At 32.8% G+C, this 24796-nt stretch overlaps 1 protein-coding gene and 1 long non-coding RNA gene across 2 annotated transcripts; both read right to left on the bottom strand.

Annotated features, from left to right (window-relative positions):
* Positions 1-4443: 4443 nt before the first annotated feature.
* Positions 4444-5217, bottom strand: LOC137827192 (18.1 kDa class I heat shock protein-like). Its single transcript, XM_068633419.1, has one exon. It carries the CDS (start codon positions 5131-5133, stop codon positions 4621-4623), a length of 513 nt encoding a protein of 170 aa, XP_068489520.1. The 5' UTR covers positions 5134-5217; the 3' UTR covers positions 4444-4620.
* A 5230-nt stretch (positions 5218-10447) lies between these two features.
* On the bottom strand, positions 10448-20639 carry LOC137826717 (uncharacterized). The gene is made up of 2 exons (XR_011083577.1): positions 20337-20639; positions 10448-10890 (listed from the first exon to the last, which is right to left on the bottom strand). It is a non-coding gene; the product is annotated as an uncharacterized lncRNA (long non-coding RNA).
* Between the last annotated feature and the right edge of the window lie 4157 nt (positions 20640-24796).

The raw sequence follows: 24796 nt of genomic DNA, 5'->3' as shown, positions 1-24796 counted from the left end.
TGCTTTTCTTCCTCAGGAATTTGCTGAATCTTTTTGTAAGAAGGCTAATTGTGTCATCAACTTCAGCATCTTCCTTTTCTTCCTTGATCTCATTCAGTTCAGTTGCTTTCAGTGCAAGACCTTTGGGTTTTCTCTCTGTTGTTTCCTGCTCTTTAAGTCTTTTAAGCTCTAGCTCATGCTCCATCAGCTTTCCAAACAGTGCAGCAGTTCCCAACTTTGACAGATCACGGCTTTCAGAGATAGTTGTCACCTTTGGTTGCCAGCTTTTGTCGAGGCACTTCAATATCTTTATGTTGAGTTCCTCTCTGTCAAATTGTTTTCCCAAGCCAGTGAGGTGATTCACAATATGGGTGAATCTTTTTTGCACATCAGCAATGCTATCCTCGGGTTGCATTCTGAACATTTCATATTCTTGGATGAGAGCATGTTTCCTTGACCTTTTCACATCTTCAGTACCCTCATGAGTCACTTCTAAGACTTCCCACATCTCCTTAGCTGACTTACATTGAGATATCCTGAAGAACTCATCCATTGTCAATGCAGAGGTTATGATGTTCTTGGCCACAAGATCATGTTGAGCCTTCCTCCTTTCGGTCTCATTCCATTATGATCTTGGCTTTACCTTTTCTTCATCCTTGACAACCTGCATTGGCACATAAGGTCCATTGACCACAGCTTCCCAAATTAATGCATCAATGGATTCCATGAAAATTCTCATTCTAACTTTCCAAAATGCATAATTCATTCCATTGAACATAGGTGGTCTATTAACAGCAGAACCCTCAGCAAAAAGCACATTAAACTCAGACATTATTACAAACAAACTTGATTAAAATACAAGTCTTAGCTCTTGATACCAATTGTTGGGTTTAATAGTGCCAAAGTTCAAGAGGGGGGTGAATTGACCTTTTAAAACTTTCTCGCAGAAACAGTATTTAACACAGTTTTACAAAAAATAAATCGATTTATGTGAAAATGAACAGATTTATTTCAGCACTGTTTTTGTTTGGAAAGCTTTTAATACAGCAAGGTTAATCACAAGATTATGCAGATAGATTTTCCAGATGCACACACACAGATATCAGATTGAAAAACAGTGAAACAAAAAAACAGCAAACCTTAATTCCAATTCGTGTGATTTAGGTTCAGTTAAGGGCTTGACAATTAGTGAGACAATCTATCACACACAACCTGTTTTATTAGCCTTTAACAGATTATCAGTGTTCTTATTCAAACCAGACAGTTTTCCAGAAATTAAGAACAATGAATCACATAACAACAAGCTTCAACTTTAAGCAATTGTTTAAGGTTCAATTAATAGCTTTGACAATTTCTTGAGCAACCTATCACAGTCAATCTGTTCCAGTGGCTTTTAGCAGATTTTATATGTTCTTATCAGATTCAAACAACTTTTTCAGAAATTAAGAACAGTATGCACAGTGCCCAGAAAGAACAGATTTATTTTCAATTGAACAGATTTATTTCTTTGCTGTTTTATCAATTATGCAGAAACGAAATTGCAGAGAGTGAGAGAGAATGAACACAAGCAGTTATACTGGTTCACTCAACTGAGCTACATCCAGTCTTCACCAAAACCAGGTGGAAATCACTAAAACACAGTACAACCAAGTACAATTCCCACTGTTCTTGAAACCTACAAGAACTTAGGTACTCTTGCTGAAAAAACCTATTTCAGCTCACACCCACTCTTCAAGAAAACCTATCAAGAAGAGTGTTCAACCAAACTATTACAGGAGATTAGAAGTGAAACGACTACACCTGATTGAGGATACAAAGATCTGCCTTAAACCAGTAGGCAAGATTGCTAGAACAGTAGTTGCACCTCACACCAAGCTTTTGGAACCAAACCAAGAACCAGCACTTTGTGATTTTCGAAATCTTGAAGAACAAATGCTAATCCTTTGTAAACTTTTGATTCTCTGCTGTAAAACTTGTTTTTGCAAATGTATGAACGCTTTTTAAACTTAGAAACAAGTTTGCATTTTATAGAAAACCAACTTATAACAGATTTTTGAAAAACAGTTAAAGCTGTTATAAAATGAACATATTGAAAATAAAATGAACAGATTTATTTTCAAAAACAGTTAGAGAATTTGTTAAGTGAGGAGACTTAGTCAACCATTCTGGTGCAGAGATAAAACTGAAAAAACGTTTAAGCTTGACATGGCACCAGAGACAAAAAGAATCTATTCATTTACAGATGAACAGATTTATTTTTTCAAAACGAAAACAGAGAAAGTTTAACTATTTAAAACTCAGTCGTTTTGAAAGATAGAAGACTTAGTCAAAATACATGATGCACAAAATCTAATTTTCACAAGACTTAACCAAGGCATCAGTGTAAAAATGAATTTGTTTATTTAGAAAAGAACAGATTTATTTTTATGCAGTAAACGTGTTTTTTGTAAAACATGTGAAAAACAGTTTAAGAAAACTTATGTTTGTTCTTATCACATGGCCAGTGGTTATGAGGTGAGTTACTCAGTAAAAAGCCCATTCTTAGACAACCTCTAAGCACTACCTAAGACACACTTAAAGCAAAGCAAAATACAAATGTAATGTACATAGAAGTCTTCATCAAACACAATCTTGAAGGGGCATCAACCATCTTCAACAGTAACAACTTAAGATTGTGATTGTTCTATAATCTCCCTATTCCCCAGCTTCCATCAATATTCTTCACTCTTCCGCTTCCCCTAATCCTCTAACATCTGGAAATGTTAGTTGTTGTCCTCCCGTTTACCTGCACCAAGAAAAATACCTTCCACACCTTCCCAGTAACATAGGTAAATAAAAACAGTTTCATCCCAATTGGTATTAATCAATTTACTTATAATTGCTGCAACAGCCAACCCTGCATGTAGAAATTGTCAAAGATAGGAAGCATTCACACTTCATTTACCACTTCATTATAGGAATATATGCTGATTTTTATCTTATATCCTCCCTATTTTCCTGCAATAAAGAGAAAAAACACCTTCCCCACCTCATCAAAACTTAGATATACAAAACCAGATCCAACCCATAGGTCTTAAGCAATTTGATTTTATAATTGTTGCAGCAGCCAACCAACATGCATGATATAAATAACAGTATAAAACATTATCTAATAACCATATTGATGCATGTTATAGGAGATAAAATCCAATCGGAAAATGAAAAAGTGACTTTCCTTTCTTTGTGTTTCATCCAAACCCATGATTCTACTTGTGCCAAAGTGAAAATTTCCTCCACATCTAACTTGGCTTGGTTGAAGATAATCCTATTTTTGTGTTTCCATATACACCGAACAACTGATACCCAAAGACCTTTCCATAACCTATTGCCCTCTTGATTAGAACATATGCCAGGAAATTGTTCAAAATGATGATTCAATACATTATAGTTCTCCGAACTTACTCCCATCCAGCTTACTCTTTCATATAATACAATCCCATTTTGAATTTAAATTTTCTAATTGAATTTTTAATATTTTCAAATAATTTATATATAATTTATTATATTCTTTTTCTTTTGTAATAAAGTACCAGCTTCCTCTTTGATATAATACAATTTCATTTTGAATTTAAATTTTCTAATTGTTTTTAATATTTTCAAATAATTTATATATAATTATATTTATTATGATTGTTTTTTATTATTTTATGAAGCAGAATTAAAAATTATATTTTTTTTAATAAAGGTGAATAAATGTAAAAGTTAAACGTTATGATGTATAAATACATCTTCTTTTAAATTATTTTTATAAAAAAGTTTGTCTATACTTTTTATATAATTTAATTATATCTCCGTGTGTAGGCCGTATTGGCTTCATATTCCAACCCTTCAATACCATTTTGAACTTTTGAAGCTTCTTTTCGAGAACAAGCACAGGGCAGCCAAGATAGACACTCTTTAACCAGGGTGTTATAATGACATCCGGAAGAATATGAAATTAAAAGTTCTAGCAGATACATGATCAGACATGGACATGAGCAGAGGATGATGGTCAAAACTGATTCTCGGGAGCACATTAGATATACCTGCAATTCCTCCGCATATCCAAACAATCCATGTTGCCAAAAGCTCTCTCTAATTTCCTATCGATTTTATTATCACCTACTCTACCATTAGACCAAGCAAAAATCGGACCAAAAAAGACAAAGCAATCAAACCATTAGAATCCACCCAGCTGCTAAACTCATCACCAGAAAGAATCACATTAAAATCACCAAGGGCCCTGCAAATGAGAAAGGGCAGACCACAAATTTCTACTGCTAGATTACAAAAACTTTTAAGTTTTATATTGAATAAATATTCTGTGATGTGCCTTGCATATTACTGTTAAATCTCTCTGTATATCACCTATCAAAAAATACAAACAAAAATACCAAAGCAGCGTGTAATAATCACTTTGCCTCTGGAAGTTCCATGCGGGAAGTGTTTGTTTGGAAGGTAACGAGTCCCCCAAATTAATTATTGATCAAATACACGATAACATATATAGTTGAAAGCATGCAAAAGCATAGACTCACGCACACAACTTTAGTTATTATTTAGACAACCACCATGTTTCTCGTACAAAGATAACAGTTGAGTTTTAAACTTAGGTTCAAACATTTAGGGACGAGAAGAAATGTTGATGTTTCTGGCACGAGTGTGAGAGCCTTTGTTGTATTTAGGAACAGTAATGTTGAGGACCCCGTTTTCCATGAAGGCTTTGACGTGGTCGACAACTGAGTTCTCGGGGAGAGTGAGGCGCTGAATGAAGTGACCGCTGGAGAGTTCTACGCAGTGCCACCCTTCTCGCTGCTCCTCCTTCTCCACGCTCTTCCCGCAAGTGATGCAGAGAACCCTGTCGTCGTCCACCTCCACACGCACATCGTTGCGCTTGTACCCAGGAAGGTGGACCTTGTACACGTGCGCCTCCGCAGTCTCCTTGAAATCTATGTGCGAGTTGAGGATCGGTGAGGGATCGGCGGCGGGAAAAGCCATGAACGGTGGTGGTGGGTTGGACTGTGCCAGGCCCATGGTGTGGTGTTCCTGGGCTTGGAAGGGCTCCCAGGTTGGTTGGTGGGTTGAATGATCAGGCCTTCTTCTGCTGAAGAAGGGACGAGTGTGAGTGAGGGACATTTGTTTTCCTATTTGGTGAGGATGGTAGTGTTTCTTATGGTGCTGAGGAATATGATGCTGCTTGTGAGCCAATGAAGGAAGCACTTATTTATAAGCATGGGAATGTGGTTAGAAGATTTATACCGTGCTTTTGGCCGATTCTGTTTATCTTTTTGGTAGAGTAAAAAACGAGTTTCTAGATCTTTACCTAAAGAAAAAATTAGTCTTTTCACACCACTTTTTTTTATTTATATTAATTTGACAATTGCTATTCATAATAAAATATTATATTAGAATAAAAAATATCATAATAAAATGATAATTTATAAGGATATATATAATTTAAATGTTAGAAAAAAAAAAAGATATGTCAAACTATTATGACCTTTACTAAATTATAACAATAGAAATTAGGGAAGGAAAAAATAAATAAAAATAAGTAAAAACTAAAATGAATTTTTAGAAATGTTTAGTTTAAGAAAAATAAAAGTAAAAGTAGAGTTGACAGTATATGAATATCATGCAAGTAAGTAACGAGGTTATCCCACGTGTGTTTCCAGGAATGATAGAGATTAGGGTCGGTTTGCTCGTGCATGTTTCACAAGTACAAGTAAATAAATGAAAAGATTTATTTGTGAAAAGTAAATATTTTTTTCTTTAAGAGGAAAACGTATGTGTTTAATATTTTTTATCTTCATTTATTCTACTGTTATGTATTTTTTATTTATTATTATTGTAAATTTTTTAATATTAAAAATAGTATTTTTTTATTTATATAAGATGTGATTTATTTTTTAATTTTATAATATATATTTAATATTTTAAGAAATTATTTGAATTTATGTTTTTATTTAATTTGTTGTTGTGTTTATATTAATATATTTTTTTGTGTATAATTATTATGTTGATGAGTTATAATTTTTTTATGAAATACTTCTCTATTGTTAATTATCTTATATTTTTTATAGTATTTTTTATTTTTTTTATTATTACAGGATTTTTAATATTAAAAAATAATATTTTATTTATTTATATAATATTTGATTTATTTTATTATTTATTTTCGAATTTTATAATACATGTTTAATATTTTAAGAAATTATGTCAACTCTTTGTTTTTATTTAATTTTTTTAATTATAATTTTTAAATTATACTTATTTACATTTAATATATATTTAATATTTTTAATTATAGTTTTTAAATTTATGAATATGTTTTAAATAAAAAAAACTCATTTTATTATTAAATTTTTGTAATAACTAAGGGTAAATTTGTAAAGTAACATTTTACACCTTTAAAAAAAAATCAAAATTTCCTCACAACTATCACATCACTCACAAACTTTTGTCAACTTTTCTCACACATTCACTTTAACATACCCCCTATGTAGCACATATACTGACACGGACACTGATATGACACGAGCACGACACGAAGTTACGTATAATCTCTAAAACGTAGGACACGGGGACACGGGGACACAAATCTATATATTATATAATTATGAATTATATAAATTTGACAATAAATATTTATGTGCACAAGGATGTTTCATATTATTTTTTGGAGCAGAAAGATATTTTTTCATGACTGGTTCAAAATGATTTGTTTTTTATTTTTATAATCATAATAAATATTTATACAATAAGTTTGAGTTTTTAGAAAATTAATGTCTTTTTTTTAAATTGTGTTAGAACCATACTATAATTTTTAGAAATCCAACAAATATTTTTTAAATTGAACACTTCATGGATACATGTCCTACAAGTGTCATACGAGTATCGGTGTCCGATACAAGTATCCGACACCGACACGCCACTTAAGAGAAGTGACTGAGCTTCATAGATACCCCAATCTAAATATCATTACTTTATTCACACTTTCCTCTCATATTCTTATACATTCACTCCCTCAAAATGATTTTACATTTAATTGTCATAATGAAACCTTGATTATGAATTTGATACACATTTCTTCATAGTTATTTTCCTATTTTGAATGCACTTAATAATTTTGTTAAGATCTGTTTTTTCTTTTAACTATAATTCTTTTACTAGTGAACACTAAACTAGTTAAGACTTATATAACTATTTCTTACATATAAGAAAGACAGTAATTTTATAAGTGTTATTTAATAATTATCAAATATTATATTTGTAAAATTATTGTTTATTTATATTTCAAAAGTAGTTATTGTTTATTTATATCCCACAAGTGTTACTTTTAGAATAAAGTGAGTTAAACAATAAAATTGTTATAAATTTACAAATATAACTTTTAATTCACGATAGACAACATGTTTTGAGTTTTACGTCAAAATTTTATGGCATGACTTTTCAGAAAAAAATAAATGACAATAAAATTGTGACTTACAATAATAAAAATATTGTCTTTAATTATAAATATTTAAATTATATTTAGTTAAAGTTGTTTTTATAAGGAATGATTATTAAAACATGATTACTCTAATATTTTTTTTTTGAAATTGTAAATATTTTAAATTATATTTAATTAATCTATTGATAAAATTAAAAAAATTATGTTTTTGGATTACAAATTAGGGTAAAATATGACACTATATTCATGCTCAACTAAAGAGAAACATGACACTAAAATTAGGGTATACATGAATTCAAAATAATATTTAAGAACAACAACTGATATAATTAAACGTTATTTACTAATTAACTTATAAAAAAAAACTCAGTTTTAGGCAATAGAAAAATTAAGAATATTTATTGAAAAGTTTATGTTAATAGGGGTTTTTGTTAAATGATATGAGGCTTACTAGTATGAATTCTGCTTTAAATATGCGATGCCAGAATGCATTACTGGTAGGATAAGAACGGGGTTTATAGGATTTATTCTGAAGACATTTTGTATGGTTATTATGGTGCAGGTCTTGAATTTCGTCAATTCCATTGCGAATCTACTTTGCACTGTGATGGGACTATGGAACAATCAGAAAAGCCACATAAAATATGAAATGGTGCAGAATATATGATTAATGGCTTGCAGCTATCAAGATGGAGCTTCCTTTTCAACCTCCACCATCAATCAAATAATACTCTAATAAAATTATTCAGTTATGATGAGTCTCGTACACATCTGTTCTTCGAGTGTAAATTTGTGTGGTTATTTTGAAATTATTGATGTGCATGGTTGAGTGTGTAAAGTTCGTTTTATAATGTTTAATTACTAAATTTCTCTCAGTTTAGGATGTGTGATGTGTCTGCTTCGATAAATGAGGTTTGGGGAGTGATTTTGAAGCATAGAAACAGAGTAATATTTAAAGAGGGTGTAATAGATTATTACAAAATGGACTTTAAGTCTAACTCAACCCTATAAAACCGGCTCATGAAGTTGAGGTTTGCACCCACTTATATACAATAGATTGTCCTCATCTCTGGTCGATGTGAGATCTCCAACATAGATGCATTGGAAGTGTTTGCTTTGGTTCAACTAAAGGCTTAGTCTTGGGTTACATCCAAGTCTTACGAGGCTGCACTTTTCTCCTTCTGATTGGTGTATTGACATTTTCGTCTGTATGAGGATGATGTCATGATGTATTTTTTTGGGAATAAGAGTGAGTGTCGTAGGTGATTTCTTTTCGGATTTAATTAAGAAGTGGTATCTTTAGGCTTTGACGGGTACGTGTTAAAGGTTGTGTGCTCTGTATAAGGGTAGAACCATTCCTAAAGTGGTTCACATTTATTCATTGCTTATTACTGATAAAAAAAATCAATAAAATTAGAAAATGTTTTGTATTAATAATATAAGAATCAACAAAAATCCACGGAAAGATTGCATGTGTGAATGCATTAATTCATATCAGAATATGAAACTGGTTCTGCTTTATCATGAAGATAATCAAATATATATATATATATATATATATATATATATATATATATATATATATATATATATATATATCGCTCTCACCCTTTTTGTTTAAAAAATATCAGTTAGTTACGATGAATAAACAGTACAAGAAGAATTATATTCTTATGATTATTTTGTATTTCTATAATCAAGAGAAATAAAATTAGTGTGAAAAAACTAAATGATCTGACAAAGAGAATAAAAAAAAAAGAGAAGCTATAAAATAATGTAATAAAAAAATACTTAAGAATAATATAATTTATTAATCATCGCGTGGTGGGTGGTGACGATGCCATAATGTTTGTTGACTAAAATGTCTAATTAAATACATTAGAATTAATTAATAATTATCTTGTACAAGGTAAAATATTTTCTTAATCTGATTCAACATCTTAGATCATATTGAGTGCTTTGGTTAACTGTTAAAGTCCATAAACTCTTTAGTTGATTAGAAGATGGACTCTAATACTATATTCTTAATCTTGAGTAGTCTATAAGTTGATCAGAAGCTCAATTAGCTTTATTGTGAAAGTATACAATTGTGTCTTGCACTTGTGAAATTCCTTTAAGCGAATCTGTAACTTTACAACTCTTTCAACACCAAGTTGTGTTTAATTTGAAAATCAACTCAGAAGAATCTAAACTTTTAAAGTTGAAAATTTTGTGAATGATCACAATCCAAGTCCCCTTCTGGGTGACTCACATTCCTTTTTATAGGATGATGGAGAGGAAAAAACAGTGAGCTCCACTAGCTTCTCCAAGTTATGCTTTCAAGGGATTCAGAGCCACTCCAATGCCTTCTCTTTTAATGTATACAGAGGCCTTATTTGCATTCCTCTTTCTCTCTTCATCTCTCCTAGATCTTTGTTTCAGGGTCTTTTTCTTGTCAAATTCTATGATATAGAATTGCAATATTGTACTATTTGCTTCAATCAGTCATTGTTTTGTGGGTTGTGTCTACTTTTTTTTATAGCAAAAATTAAATAAATTAAAACGAAACATCGTGTCCCAAATCCATCTACAATCTAACGCATAACAACATAAATAAGCCTAAGTTTTTTGGCACATCCTCTAGTGCTTTATATGACATAGTTATGCAGTAAAATTCTGCATAATTTTCAACAGTAGCAATATTTATAGCAGCATGTCTTTACAGCACCACATTTCCTTAGACTACTGTTGGTCGGTTCTGCTCGTTAGATACCTATATCAATCAATATTGTGTCCAAGTAATATTTTAAATTAGTGGACTTGTTATGTACCCTCTTTCAATTAGTTGATGTGATTAATCAGTATGTTGTGTTTACTTTTCTGTCATCATTCTTATTTTATGCAATTTTTGTTAATTCAATGTCGGAATCATATTTTTTTGATATTTCTTGAGATATAATGCGCAATGTTTTTATCAAACGTATGCTGATGCCTTTTTGTTAGCTTTGAGATTTGGACTTTGTAATGACACTTTCCGTAATTTTTTTTATTAGCAAGAAAAGAATAATTAATAAAATATTTAAGAGATATCTCAACCCTTATACAAGAGACTAAAAGACACCTCCACCCTTACAAAACGCAAGAATATAAAGATTCGCAACAACTACCAACAAAGCGCAGCTCGGCTGACACAACTACAACAAATCAGATGAGTTGTGCAATACCGGCCTTACCGCTAAAAATTACTCATACACCTAACCTCTATTGGCTTTAATTGACCTCAAACACACAATAGGTTCGAGACACCAATCAGTGTATGAAAAACTCGCTAGAAGTACCTTCGCAGTTACCGATGACCATACCTTCATTTGAGCCATCGTGAAGACTTCATTATGATCCACCTGTCCATTTCTAAATATCTTCTTATTTCTCTGTTTCCATAGTTCTCCTACAACTGTTATCTACACGTAGAGCCATATTTGATTAATAGCTTCACTTTCCTTAGCCATCTTGAATTGAGAGAAGTGCATTCTTATCTCAAAATGAACCGTTGATGTCAAACTCACTCACTCATAACATCTTATTGTATATATATAAACATGTCTAGTGTTTTATGCATAAGCTTAAAAAATAGATGTTCATGAGCAAACACCGTGATTTGATTCACCATTTTAAATTTCAAATCTTGTTAGTGTTGAAAAATAAAAAATTGTTTTTCTTATAATTCTTTTATTGTTTGAGCAATTGTAATATCTCACAAAATTATTTATTTTATTATAGATCGAACAAACTATTTATACAAAATATACAATATTTTAAAATACAACTTATTCAATAATATATATATATATATATATATATAAATAGACACTAGTGCAAAATGAAGAAAAGAACGCTCTTTATTTAATGCGGCTTTGCGCTTAAACGTATTCGTAAAAAACGCGGTGACATTTTTTAAATTAATTTGATTTACAAATGCGGTTGTTTGTATAGCCGCATTTGTAAATCAAGCGCTTTGATTTACAAATGCGGTTATTACGTTTAGCCACATTTGTAAATTCTTTTTACCTTAAATTTTTTTACGCGCCTCACCACTTTCATAGTTTCTTTCTGTTCTTCCTTTCGTTTGCGTTGTTCATTGCATTGTTGGTCGAAGGTACGTACTGATTCCATTGATCCGCTTTCTTCCTTTCAATCTTCACAATGTCTGTTTTTTAATGGCTTTCGTTTCCTTGCATTGTGGGTCGAAGGTACATACTGTTCCATTAGTTCTTTGTCCTTGCTCCGCCACCGCTTCCACTGCTGTCGCTGTCGCCGCTGCTGACGTTGTTGCTCTTGCTCCCCTACCACTCTTCACCACCAACTTTGGTTCATGCACAAGGTTGGTGTATGCTGTTTTAAATTTTTTAATTTTTTTTTTGCATTTTTTTGATTTTTTGTTTTGATGTATTATAATTTATTTTATATTTTAAATTTGATATTATTTAGTATTTATTATATTTTGAATTTTTATGTTTTTTTATGTATTATTATTTTTATTTTTCAAATTTTATATTATTTAGTATTAGTACTTATTATATTTTGAATTTGTTCTTTTTTATGTATTATGTAATTTATATTAAAATTTGTATTATTTAGTAGCTAGTTGTTACTTTATATGTTATATTTAGCAATAATACGTTTTGGTATTGAGTCCGAGAGTGTTCGACCCTCGGCAAACGCGTGAGATAGAACACTGATTTAAATATTCTAACTATTCCAGAATATATAATGAATCGAAATTGGATGAATTATGTTCGTATAAGTGAGGAGTACGAAAGAGGAGTAGAAGAATTTATACAATTTGCACAACGTAACACGATTAATACTGGTCATGATGGAGCAAAGATCAGATGTCCGTGCGTTAATTGTTTGAATGGAAGGATATTGGATGTTAATATAATGAGGGAACACCTGCTATGTGATGAGTTTCTTCGATCTTATACAACTTGGACATGGCATGCTGAATTATTAAATTTACCACGTGTTTCCGTAATTGAAGAATACGTGGGGTCCACCATGGATGAAGTAGTACACGATATGTAGATGATGATCGATTGGAAGACATGATTCATGATGTAGGAGCTGAGTCTTTTGCAAAAACGCATGGATATGGAAGTATGTCAAGCGATGCAGAGACTCCATTGTATCCTGGATCAACTAACTTCACACGGTTGTCGGCGGTGTTAAGATTCATGAATTTGAAGGCAATAAATGGATGGACTGATAAAAGCTTCACAGAATTGCTTCAGTTGTTGAAGGATATGCTTCTAGAGGAAAATACTCTACCTAATCGTAATTATGAGGCCAAAAAGATTCTTTGTCCAATGGGTATGGAGTATAAAAAGATACATGCATGTCCTAATGATTGTATATTATACCGGAAAGATTTTGAATTGTTGAAAAGTTGTCTGAGGTGTGGGTTATCACGTTATAAGTTGAAACAAAAAAGATGGTGATACTATTGAAGACATAGAAAATCATGAACCCCTAATGAAGGTTATGTGGTATCTTCCCATCATTCCAAGGATGAAGCGTTTGTTTGCAAAGCCAAACGATGCTAAGAATCTTAGATGGCATGTAGATGAGAGGAAATGTGATGGCATGTACCGACATCCAGCTGATTCTATTCAATGGAAGAAATTTAATGATGAGTTTCCAGAATTTGTTAAAGAATCAAGAAATATTCGACTTGGTTTAGCTACAGACGGAATGAATCCGTTTGGTACTATGAGTACAAATCACAGTTCATGGCCTGTTTTACTAGTTATTTACAACTTACCTCCTGGATTGTGCATGAAGTGAAAATACATGATGTTGTCTATGATGATATCCGGTCCGAAACAACCAGGGAATGATATTGATGTATATCTAAGTCCTCTAATTGAAGATTTGAAGTTAATGTGGGACCAGGGTGTTGAAGTATTTGACGAATTTGTTAATGAAACTTTCAAGCTTCATGCCATGTTATTTTGCAACATCAATGACTTTCCGACATATGGTAACTTATTAGGTTATAGTGTTAAGGGTCATAAAGCATGTCCAATATGCGAAGAAGACACTGTTTCTCAACAATTGAAACATGAAAGGAAAACAATATATCTTCGGCATCAGAGGTTTCTTAGAAGTCATCATCCTTACCGGAGGTTGAAAAAAGCCTTTAATGGACACCAAGAGGCTAGTGGTCCACCAACTCCATTAACCGGTGTTGAGGTTTACGAAAAGGTAAATAACATAGACCACAACTTCGGTAAGTAAAAAAAAAAGTCATCTGTGACAAACATTTGGAAGAAGAAATCAATCTTCTTTGATCTTCCTTACTGGTCGAGGTTAGAAGTCAGACATTGTATAAATGTAATGCATGTTGAGAAGAATGTGTGTGATAGCTTAATTGGTACACTTCTTAACATTAATGGGAAGATGAAGGATGGTCTAAATGCTCGTTTAGATTTGATTGAGATGAACATACGCGGCGAGTTGGCACCCATAGAAATGGGTAAGCATACATATTTGCCCCCAGCCTGTTACACAATGTCAAAAGATGAAAAAATTAGTTTTTGTCAATGTCTAAAGGGTGTGAAAGTTCCACAAGGACATTCCTCAAATGTGAAGAGCCTAGTGTCAATGCAAGATTTGAAGTTAATTGGGTTGAAGTCTCATGATTGCCACATCTTACCATAACCCGTTTGTGCTCATTCTTCTCTTCCATCTGTTGTAAAGTCATTGATCCATCAGAATTATATGAACTTCAAAATGAAATGTTGTTATCTTGTGTGAATTGGAGATGTTTTTTCCTCCATCTTTTTTTGACATCATGGTTCATCTAGTGGTGCATCTGGTAAGAGAGGTTAGATTGTGTGGACTAGTGTACTTAAGATGGATGTATCCTGTTGAGCGGTATATGAAAATTTTAAAAGGTTATGTGAAAAATCATTATCGTCCAAAGGCTTCAATGATTGAAAGGTACATAGCTTAAGAAAGTATTGAATTTTGTTCAGAGTACATGACAAAAGCAAATTCAATAGGTTTTCCAGCTAATTCATGGCACCACAGGCATTCTACAAGTAAATGTTTACGTGGTGTGAGTATTGTAAGCAAATCTCGATCAGAAGTCTTGCAAGCACATTTATACATATTGAATAACACAAATGAAGTTATACCTTACATAGAAGCTCATAAAGCCATTGTGAAGACAAATAACCCAAGACAAGCAGAGAAATGAGTCTTGATGGAACATAATAGAACTTTCATGCCTTGGTTTAAAGACGAGGTGTTCAAGGATTCAACGGCATAAGAGACCTTGACCTGGTTGGCTGCTGGATTGAAGTTTGATGTCATCTCATGTACAACACACGAAGTGAATAATTGTATATTTTACCTAAAGTCCATGGATGAAAAGAGTACAGTTCAAAATTCTGGTGTTACTCTTGAAGTCGAGTCAATACAGTTTTCGACTTCGAAAGATACAAATCCAGTACTTGGATCAATGACATACTATGGGTTTATAGAAGAGATATGGGAGGTTGACTACACTAAGTTTTGCGTTCCAGTTTTCAAGTGTAAATGGGTTGACAATAAAAGTGGGGTTAAAATTGATAAATCATGATTCACACTAGTGGACTTTCGAAAGATAGGGTATCGAGATGAGCCATTTATAATGGTTCAACAAGCATCTCAAGTTTTCTACGTGAAAGATCCTACGTCAGAACATTGGTATGTCGTTTTACACGGGAAAAAACAAGGGGAGGCCATAAATGAAATTGAAAATGGTGACCCCCGTTCATTCACACCAATGATAATTAATAAAGATGACGATGTACTTGATGATCTACATGCAACCCGTAAAGACCACAGTGAAGGAATTTACATATGAACATTCAACCCACATGCAACCCGTAAATAAGCATTTAGAACTTTATGTATTATTTTTATATGATTTTAATTCGATGCAGATTAACTAATGTTTGTTACCTAATTTTTTTAACAGAGACATGGATGACGATCAAACCCCACTCAGACCTCGATGCGGACGAGGTAGCTTAGGACCTACTAGATTGAAGCGTCTCGCATTGAGACGTGCTGCTGGTGAGAAGACACGTGTTGACATTGACGTCAACACTAGAGTGCCTTTTGGTCCTAAAGCAGATGAGTTTATGAGCTATCTTGGAGTTGTTTCTCGTGAGAGGCTCTCCATTTTGATTAATTCATGGGATGAGGTGTCAAAGGTCGATTGGAACATGATCTGGGAGGATGTTCTGGTAAACTTTACATTTTGATATAATGCTTTTTAATATTCATTGATTAATTTTAATTTGGTGATGTTATTTTCCAGGCAAACTTTGAAATTCTTGATGTGGAACCGCTTCAATCAAAGAATATATCCAATATCGGACTTAAATTTCGTACCTTTAAGTCAAGACTGACTTCGAGATACGTTTTTGGCGACCTTAAAGACGAAAATCCATGTTTAAAGTACAAACATATTGATGAAGAGACATGGCGTCTTTTTAAAGAAAGTCGTCAAAATGAGGCTTGGATGGTAAGTGAAGTAACTTAACTTTTTTTATTTATATAACATTAATAAGTTTATCTTATTTACTTCACTTTATTTATTTCAATTATGACAGGATCGTCGGAAGAAAGCTCAAGAGATAGCTTTGAAGAAAGTTACCCCACACGTAATGTCTCGTTAGGGGTATCGAAAACTTGAGCAAGAACTGATGGTGGAAAAAGAGCAATCTAAACAGGGGATGTCGTCTGAGAATGTGGAAACAGGGGTCACTTCTCCTCCATCACCACCTTTTTGCCATGTAAAATGGAAGAAGACCCGAATTAAAAAGTCGGGTGCACCAAGTTTTGAGCAATCCGGGGTTATCACCGAAAAAATTGTAAGCTATTTTCGTTATTTTCATTTATTTTAAAGCATTAATTATATTAAAAACTGATATGATTTTTTTCTCTTGCAGGATTCCTTGGAATACAACTGTAAATTTGTTGTTGAAGGTCGTCACGATATCCTGGTTGAAGCAATTGGACGACCTGAGCACTGTGGTTCTATTCGTGAAGCTGGACAATGGGTTGAAATTAAACTATATTTTGGAGTTTCAGAATGACATTCATCCTCCTCCTTCAAAGAGAACGAAACTCAAATGAAGACTAAGATACGTGAAGAATTAATGGAGGAGATGAGAAGGGAGACCGATTTGATGCGGCTAGAGATGAGAAAGGAGAATGATTGAATGCGACAAGAGTTTCTATCGCAACAACTTTGTGCTGAGCCGATTCAACCCCTTGTTAGTCCCACTCCCAAGAGCACAAAAGGGAGTTGTGCGACTCCTACAACATCAGGGGATGATATCATTGGGCAGACGAAGGATTGTGAGCTACTGATAGCGGGCGACAAACTTCCTCGGGTGGTGGACCTTGGAAAAGTCTATGAAGAGGCCACCACCTTACATAACGTTCCTCTCTCCCCTGATGTGGCGAAGGTAACAGTTGAAAAAGTACGAGTACCTGATGCTCGTGTTCCACTACCTTCAGATGAGGTAACCACTGTGGCCGATGCATTTCAGACATTCGTTGCCTGGCCCAGAGACCTCATTCAATTTATGCCCCAACCTCATGTAATAATTTCATTTCATTATATTAATTTTTATTTATATTTATATATTACATATAATTTAATACAAATGTTCTTTATCTTGTAGAAACCTTTTCGGAAACCAAGTCCGGAGAAGAAGCGTGAGGTTCCAGTTGACGATCCTATAGTTTCCTTAGGTCTCATTGCTAGTCAGATTGGTAATGAACCTTTTGTAGTTCCGTGGGATGATACGTTTTTTCAAATAAACACTGAACTGCCACTAATGATGTACAACACAGATTTATTAGAATTTGTATATGGGAATCAGGCGCTCAATATAAATATAATTTAATTTTTTATGATGTAAGTATCTTTACCTATTATTCAATTTACTTTATGTTAAATTATTATTGCTTATGCTTTAACTAATAACTTGTAGGTTTTTGCATGGAGTTTGTCTCACTGAGGGGAAGGAAAATGTGTTTGGATTCTTAGATCCTGCATATACTAATCCTGTTGGACCAAGGTCATATGAGACTCAAACATACATCACTAACACCCTGGAAAAAGAGGGAAAAGAAATTTATTTATGCTTTTATATTAATGAGTAAGTTGAATTATATGTCATCAATTATTACTATTTCATGTTTTAAATATTTACAAACTATTTTCATGAATGATATAGGCATCATTGGCAGTTACTTGTCTTATCAATTGTTGATAAGACTGTTGTGTGGTTATGTTCCCTACACAAGAAGATACCCACAAAATTTAAGGATATCATTGATACGTAAGTACACTATAAACTTAACTTTGTATTTTACTAATTAACCATCTACTAACGAGGTTTTTTTTATTAACCAGTTCATGGCGTGGATATAACATCCTAAAAGGTCGATCCAATTCAAATAATTTGAACTGGATAAGAATAAAGGTTTATAATTTTTTTCTTTCTCTTATCATTGTTTATCAATATACTAACTTTTACTTTTTATTGAATTATAGTGTAATAAACAACCAGGAAGCTATGACTGTGGCTATTACATTATGCAATGGATGATTACCATTATAAGACTAGGTGTTAAAACTGGTTGGAAAGAGGTAACATGATATGTTAAATCATTTTTATAATTCTTGAACATATATGTATCTAAAAACTAATTTATGTCAACTATATTTTGCAATGCAGTTATTCACAGAAGAAATACCAATGAATTTGGAAGCCATGTCATATGTGAGACATTCTTGGTCCACATATTTCGTAAATTTTTATAACTCTAGCATAGCTGATCAATAGTTTAGGTTTTATATGTAATTTGATTACTTGTTTGTAATGTACATTTTGATTCTCTGAATTTATCTCTATATTTATGTATTTGTCTGGTTGGGTACCTTTTGATCAATATGCATGTTAATTTATATGGTTTAGGGACAAAACAGATTGCACTAAAAAAAACACTATTTACAAGTGCGGTTATTTACCAAAGCCGCATTTGTAAATCAAAAACATGATTTACAAATGTGGCTATGGTAATAGCCGCATTTGTAAACCCTAAACCCCTAAACCCTTACCCCTCATTCAGACGAATATACAAATGCGGCTATTTGAAATAGCCGTACTTATAAATAGTATTTACAAATGCGGCTATAGAGCCGCATTTGTACCTCTCTTATTTACGAATGCGTGTTGATCAAATGCGGCTCTATAGCCGCATTTGTAAATGTAAAATAACCGCACTTGATTAGCATTTTTGCGCTAGTGAGAGTCACAAATAAAACTTCAATCTCTTCTAAATATTGTTCTTGTACATGTATGTATACGTATATATTTAGATAATATAGTCATCACAGATCATAATGCGAACTATACATAAAGGGTAAGTTATTCAAATTTTTAAGTAAGAAAAGTATATAAAAGGAAATATTTTCATTAGAAATCCAAAAACAATTCAATTTGATAAACACCAACACACACAAATAGTAAAGATCATATATATATAACATATTCAACAAATGAAATATCAACTAGTGATTTTCAAAATATTTGTGTCTCACTAGACAATAACATATAATTCAAGCCAAAACTTAGATTAATAATTGAACTTAAGAGTAATTGATTAAGGTAAGTTCATTATAACTTACGCATAATATTTTAGACTATCACGCATTATAACTCCCCCAACTTCTCATGCATAATATTTTAGACTATCAGGAAAACAAGGAAATCCATGTTATAACACGTGTCTTTACTTAATACCACAACTCAATTAATGGTTCACGTGTCATCCCATAATTGTGAGTCCAAATTCATATAGTTTGTATCATTCATAACAACAATTTTCGTATAATAACATAACCCATTTAAATAAAACCACAAATCAATTAAATAAACAAATTAATATTTTATTTTCATTTATATTCAATCTATTAAAGAGATAAGAAGAAAGAAAACAAAAAGAATTTTCTTTAGCTTGATCAAATTTTCTCCCAATCTTGTATTCTAACACAAAATTGGCACACAACAAATTTCATTCCTTCAAACTATAAAAATATTTTCTCAATTAAGATTTATCTCAAACTCAAACATTTAACATATATTTAAAAAACACATAAACCTGCATAAGACTTAAAATAATGTGATCGCGTCACCTTCATATTTAGATCATCTACCTAAGACACTATCAAAATCATAAATAATAACTTCTCTTACCTATAATAATTTATTATATATTTTTTTTTAAAAATCTCAACTTAATTAAGATAATCATTCAAAATCTAGAGATCTAAAGCAAAGTATTCAAACATAATAAAAACAATTTAATATAAATCTAACTAAGTTAAAATCATTTTTCTCACCTAACTCCATGCAACAAATTCATAAGAAAAAGAAAAAAAAATAAAGAATCTTCAAAATAAAAAACTTAATCTATTTAAAAATATAATCGGATGAAAATAATTTTTAAGATGAGAGAGGGTTCGGGGAGCACCAAGCTTCAACTAAAAGAGTTGATTGAGTAAAAATAAGCACATCAGCAGCAAATATAAGAAGCGAAAGAGAAATAAAAGGTGTCCCATTATTTAGTAGATAAATAAAGAAATAGCACTTGAGTCCAGGTGTACTGAGTTTGGATTAACGAGTGAGTAACATTGAGCTTAATAGATATAAGTTTGTGTTTATTATATGTAAATCTGTTTCATGAATTCTGGTTATGCTTTGAAGCGAAGATACCTACATAGAGAACAACGCAGCCAATTAAAATTAAGAAATAACAGTGAAAAGAAGCCTACCTCATCGAAGGGGTATATATAGCTTGATGCTGAAATCTGTTACAAACAAAATTGTGGAGTGGTTGATTCCTTTAAAACTATGGATTGGACAAGTAGCAACCAAATTCTTCAATGTCATAACAACCTCTTGAGGATTTTGGAGTAGAAGCTGCCCAAAATTACTTGCAATTGCAAGGAAAAAGAGTGATGAGAAGATGACCAAAAGATGGATATACCTGGTATGTATATTGCCCTGTTGCAGTGACTCATCCAAACCATAGTCCTAAAGAAACATCCCACTCCAAGTATAGATCTTTTGCAGCCATTGATTTATTTTCTCACGCCACTGATTTATATGTGTAGGCTAGTTTGTACTGCACATTAGTACTGAACAAAATGTGTACTAACGTACTGCTTCTTGGACCCTTACATTATTAAATTTATTGATACAATCAATACATATAATTGGTCAACTGTTTTCAACATGTTTATTTTAAAATTTTAAAATTTATTCAAGTCGAAAATGTTAACATAACATTTTTGTTTAAATAGTTTATTTTCTGTTTTAAGTTGTTTGACTCTTTTAGGCAGTTTAGGCCCAACTTTTTTTTTTGTTAGGCATTTTTTTTATATATATACCGTTGTATTTTATTCTTTTGCATACAAATGAATATAATTCATTCATCTTTTATTTTTTCTAAGAATCTTCTTCTTCTCCCCTTTTACGTTTTTGTCACTGTTTCAATTTGTTTTGATTAGGGTTCATCTCTGCTTTTCTTTCTCTGTGGTTACGTGCTCTTCGTTATTGGAGTGTCACCTAGGCAATGCGCCCCTCTCTGATTTCTCCTTTTCTTTTTTATGTTCTCGTTATTTGTTACTGTTTTCTTGCATAATTGACTATTCTTTGCTTTGCAGAAAATGTCTGACGAGAACCCTACATCGGCCTCCTCATCGAAGCAACCAACAAAAACCTACCTATATCTGCACCCTAGTGAGAATCCTGCTACCTCGCCGGTATCGCCTGTTCTTGATTTAACAAATTATCATTCGTGGAGTCAATCCTTCACCACTGCTCTCAATGCCAAGAATAAGGTGGCGTTCATTCTTTGTTTACACCCATGCCCGCAAAAGGATGATCCCACGTTCTTGGCTTGGACACACTGTAATAATATGGTTGTCTCCTGGTTCGTACACTCCATTTCTATACATATTAGGCAAAATATCGTTTGAATGGATGTAGCTTTTGATATTTGGAATGATTTAAAAGTCACATACTCACAAAGGGGTTTATCTCGCATTTCTGATTTACAACTTGAGGGTGCTTCTTTAAGCAGTTTGATTTGTCTGTTACGGAGTATTTTACAAAATTAAGTGTTATTTGGGACTAATTAGAGAATTTCATACCTAAGTATGATGAAAGTGGACAACACCCTGGTCCGTTTGCTAAGTTCCTTGAGAGACGTGGTATTTGTGCTCAATACACAATGTCAGGTACACCACAACAAAATAGTGTTTCAGAAAGGCGTAATCAAACCTTAATGGATATGGTTAGGAGCATGTTAAGTAAGTCAATTGTACCTGTTTCATTGTGGATGTATGCTTTAAAAACGGTCATGTATCTGTTGAACAGAGTTCCTAGTAAGACAGTTCAAAAGACACCTTTTGAATTGTGGACAGGAAGGAAACCCAGTTTGAGACACATGCATGTTTGGGGATGTCAGGCAGAAGTTAGAATATACAATCCGCAAGAAAAGAAATTGGATGCAAGAACAATCAGTGGATATTTCATTGGTTATCCAACAAAGTCAAAAGGGTATATCTTTTACTGTCCTACCCATAGCACAAGAATTGTTGAATCTGGAAATGCAAGGTTCATTGAAAATGGTGAAACCAGTGGGAGTGATACTTCACAAAATGTGGAGATTAAAGAAGTTAGAGTACAAGTTCCTTTAACTAGTACATCTACTTCAAGTATTGTTGTTCCTAATGTAGTTGAATCACTCAACGATGAAGAAGAACAACAAATTAATGATCATGAAGTTAACAATGAACCTGTAGTAGAACAACCACAATAAATAGTATTAAGAAGATCTCAAAGAGAAAGAATGTCAGCTATTTCGAATGATTATGTGGTTTATCTACAAGAGTCAGAAAATGACTTAAGTATTGATAATGATTCAGTTTCATTTTCAGACGCCATCAATGATGATAATTCTGATAAGTGGTTAGATGCCATGAAAGAGGAGCTTAAATCAATGGCACATAAAGATGTATGGGACCTTATAGAATTGCCAGAAGGATGCAAGAGAGTCGGGTGTAAATGGGTCTTAAAGACTAAACGTGACTCTCATGGCAATATCGAACATTACAAGGCCCGACTTGTTGCCAAAAGTTTTACTCAAAAAGATGACATTGATTATAAGGAAACATTTTCACCTGTTTCTAAGAAAGATTCCTTTAGAATTATCATGGCATTAGTAGCTCATTATGATCTTGAGTTGCATCAGATGGATGTCAAAACTGCCTTTCTGAATGGGGATTTAGAAGAGGATGTTTATATGGACCAACCAGTGGGGTTCATTGAAGAAGGAAAGGAACACAGGTGTGTAAATTTAAGAAATCAATATACGGGCTTAAACAGGCTTCTAGACAATGGTATCTTAAGTTCAATGATATTATTGTGTCCTTTGGATTTAAGGAAAACATCGTTGATCGGTGTATATACCTGAAGGTCAGTGGGAGCAAGTTTATATTCCTGATTCTGTATGTTGATGATATCTTGCTTGCAACTAATGATCTTGGTCTATTAAGTGAGACTAAGAAGTTTCTCTCTAATAACTTTGAGATGAAAGATATGGGTGAGGCATACTATGTGATAGGAATAGAAATATTTCGTGATAGATCACAAGGACTGTTAGGTTTGTCTCATAAAGCATATATAAATAAAGTTTTACGCAGTGTTTGTTTCCGGGTTCCAGCAATGAGGAGGGAGGGGCGAGCGGGATGATTTACGTTTGGATCGGTTTAATTGAAGGCGCGGGCGAAGATGGGTGAGCGGAGGGGGCAGTTTTTCTCCTCCTCACAAAAGTGAGGAGATTTGAGACGATTACAGCTGGCAAAGACCATTGACATAGCATTTTACTTTCCTATCCTTTGTGCACATGTGAATGAATTTACTGTGGTGCAGTTCTGAGGCAATGAGTTTTCTTTTCATTAGACCCTCCAGTGCTACTTGCAGAAGAATCTTGACCAAAACAGTAGACCCGTGAATCTGAAACTAAAGTTGTGTTTGCTATAAATGAGATGAGAGATGAGGTTTGATTGTTGTATTGTGCCCAGAACAAGAAAACGAAAGAGAATTGGTTTGAGGAAGGTAAAACTCACTGTTTTGGCGCACTGATTTCTCTCCATCCTTTTCCAAAATCGATTTTTGTATCATTGTAAAAGTTGTAGAATCAAATTTCTTATCTCTTACATGCTATAGAATCGATTTTCCAATGTTTGTGTATGCTATAGAATCGATTTTCCATATTGTTGGATGGTGCAAAATCGATTTTAAATTTTTCCAAAAGATGCAGAATCGATTCTCTATATAGAAGTGATTTGGGAGAATCGATTTTGTGGTTTTTGAAGGTAGAAGGAGAATCGATTCTCCCTTGTGTGAGAAAAATGTTGGATTCTTTTATGTATTTTTTTTTTTACATTTCCACATTCTCTTCATCACATTGCTTCTTCTTCTTCTTCTTTCTAGTGCATCTTCTTTCCAGTACATCTTCTTTGCAGTGCTTCTTCTTGTGCTCTTCACCTTCAAGTAAGTTTTTATTTATTTTTTTCTAAATATATTTACAGTTTAGTTTATGATGTGTTGTTACTTTTTTAATTTTTAAAAATATATTCACATTTATTTTGTATATATTTATTGTTATTATTTTTAATAAATATATTTATATTTTGTTATGTGTTTATTGTTTAGTTTATTTTGTCGTTTACAGTTAGGGGTGGCAAAGCGGGCTAGCCCGCCCCGCAAAGTTATTGCGGGCTAGAATTCTCGACCCACCTCGCATAAGAGCTGGCCTGCGGGTTTGCGGGCCAGCCCGCATTCTTTTTTTTTTTACATTTTATTCTTAAAAAATTGTCAAATTAAACCTATATATTTGTTAATATCAAACCTAATTTTTTTTTCTTTCTTTTCAAACATAGTCAAACATCAAAACATTAAACATTAAGATAAATGTCAAATATCACTATTTTTCCACTTCCAAAACATTAAAAATACCTAATTCCTAAACATTAAACATAAACATTAATTCAAAAACATTAATTCCAAAAGCGCGATTGTGTTATGTTTCTTTCTTTGAAATTTTGTGAAAACCTAATTACATTGCCCTGCTGCTGCTAAGTGTCAATTTCTTTTTTTCTTGCGAGTTAGCGGGCCAACCCGCCCCGCCTCGCTGCTGGCCCGTGCAGGCTGCGGGCTAATG

The sequence above is a fragment of the Phaseolus vulgaris genome, chromosome 8 (genome assembly GCF_000499845.2).
Source record: "Phaseolus vulgaris cultivar G19833 chromosome 8, P. vulgaris v2.0, whole genome shotgun sequence".
NCBI lineage: Eukaryota > Viridiplantae > Streptophyta > Magnoliopsida > Fabales > Fabaceae > Phaseolus > Phaseolus vulgaris.
This window is presented reverse-complemented; position numbering and strand designations above follow the sequence as displayed.

Coding starts and splice junctions, on each gene's coding strand:
- LOC137827192 (XM_068633419.1), bottom strand. CDS start 5,133: ATGTCCCTCACTCACACTCGTCCCTTCTTCAGCAGAAGAAGGCCTGAT.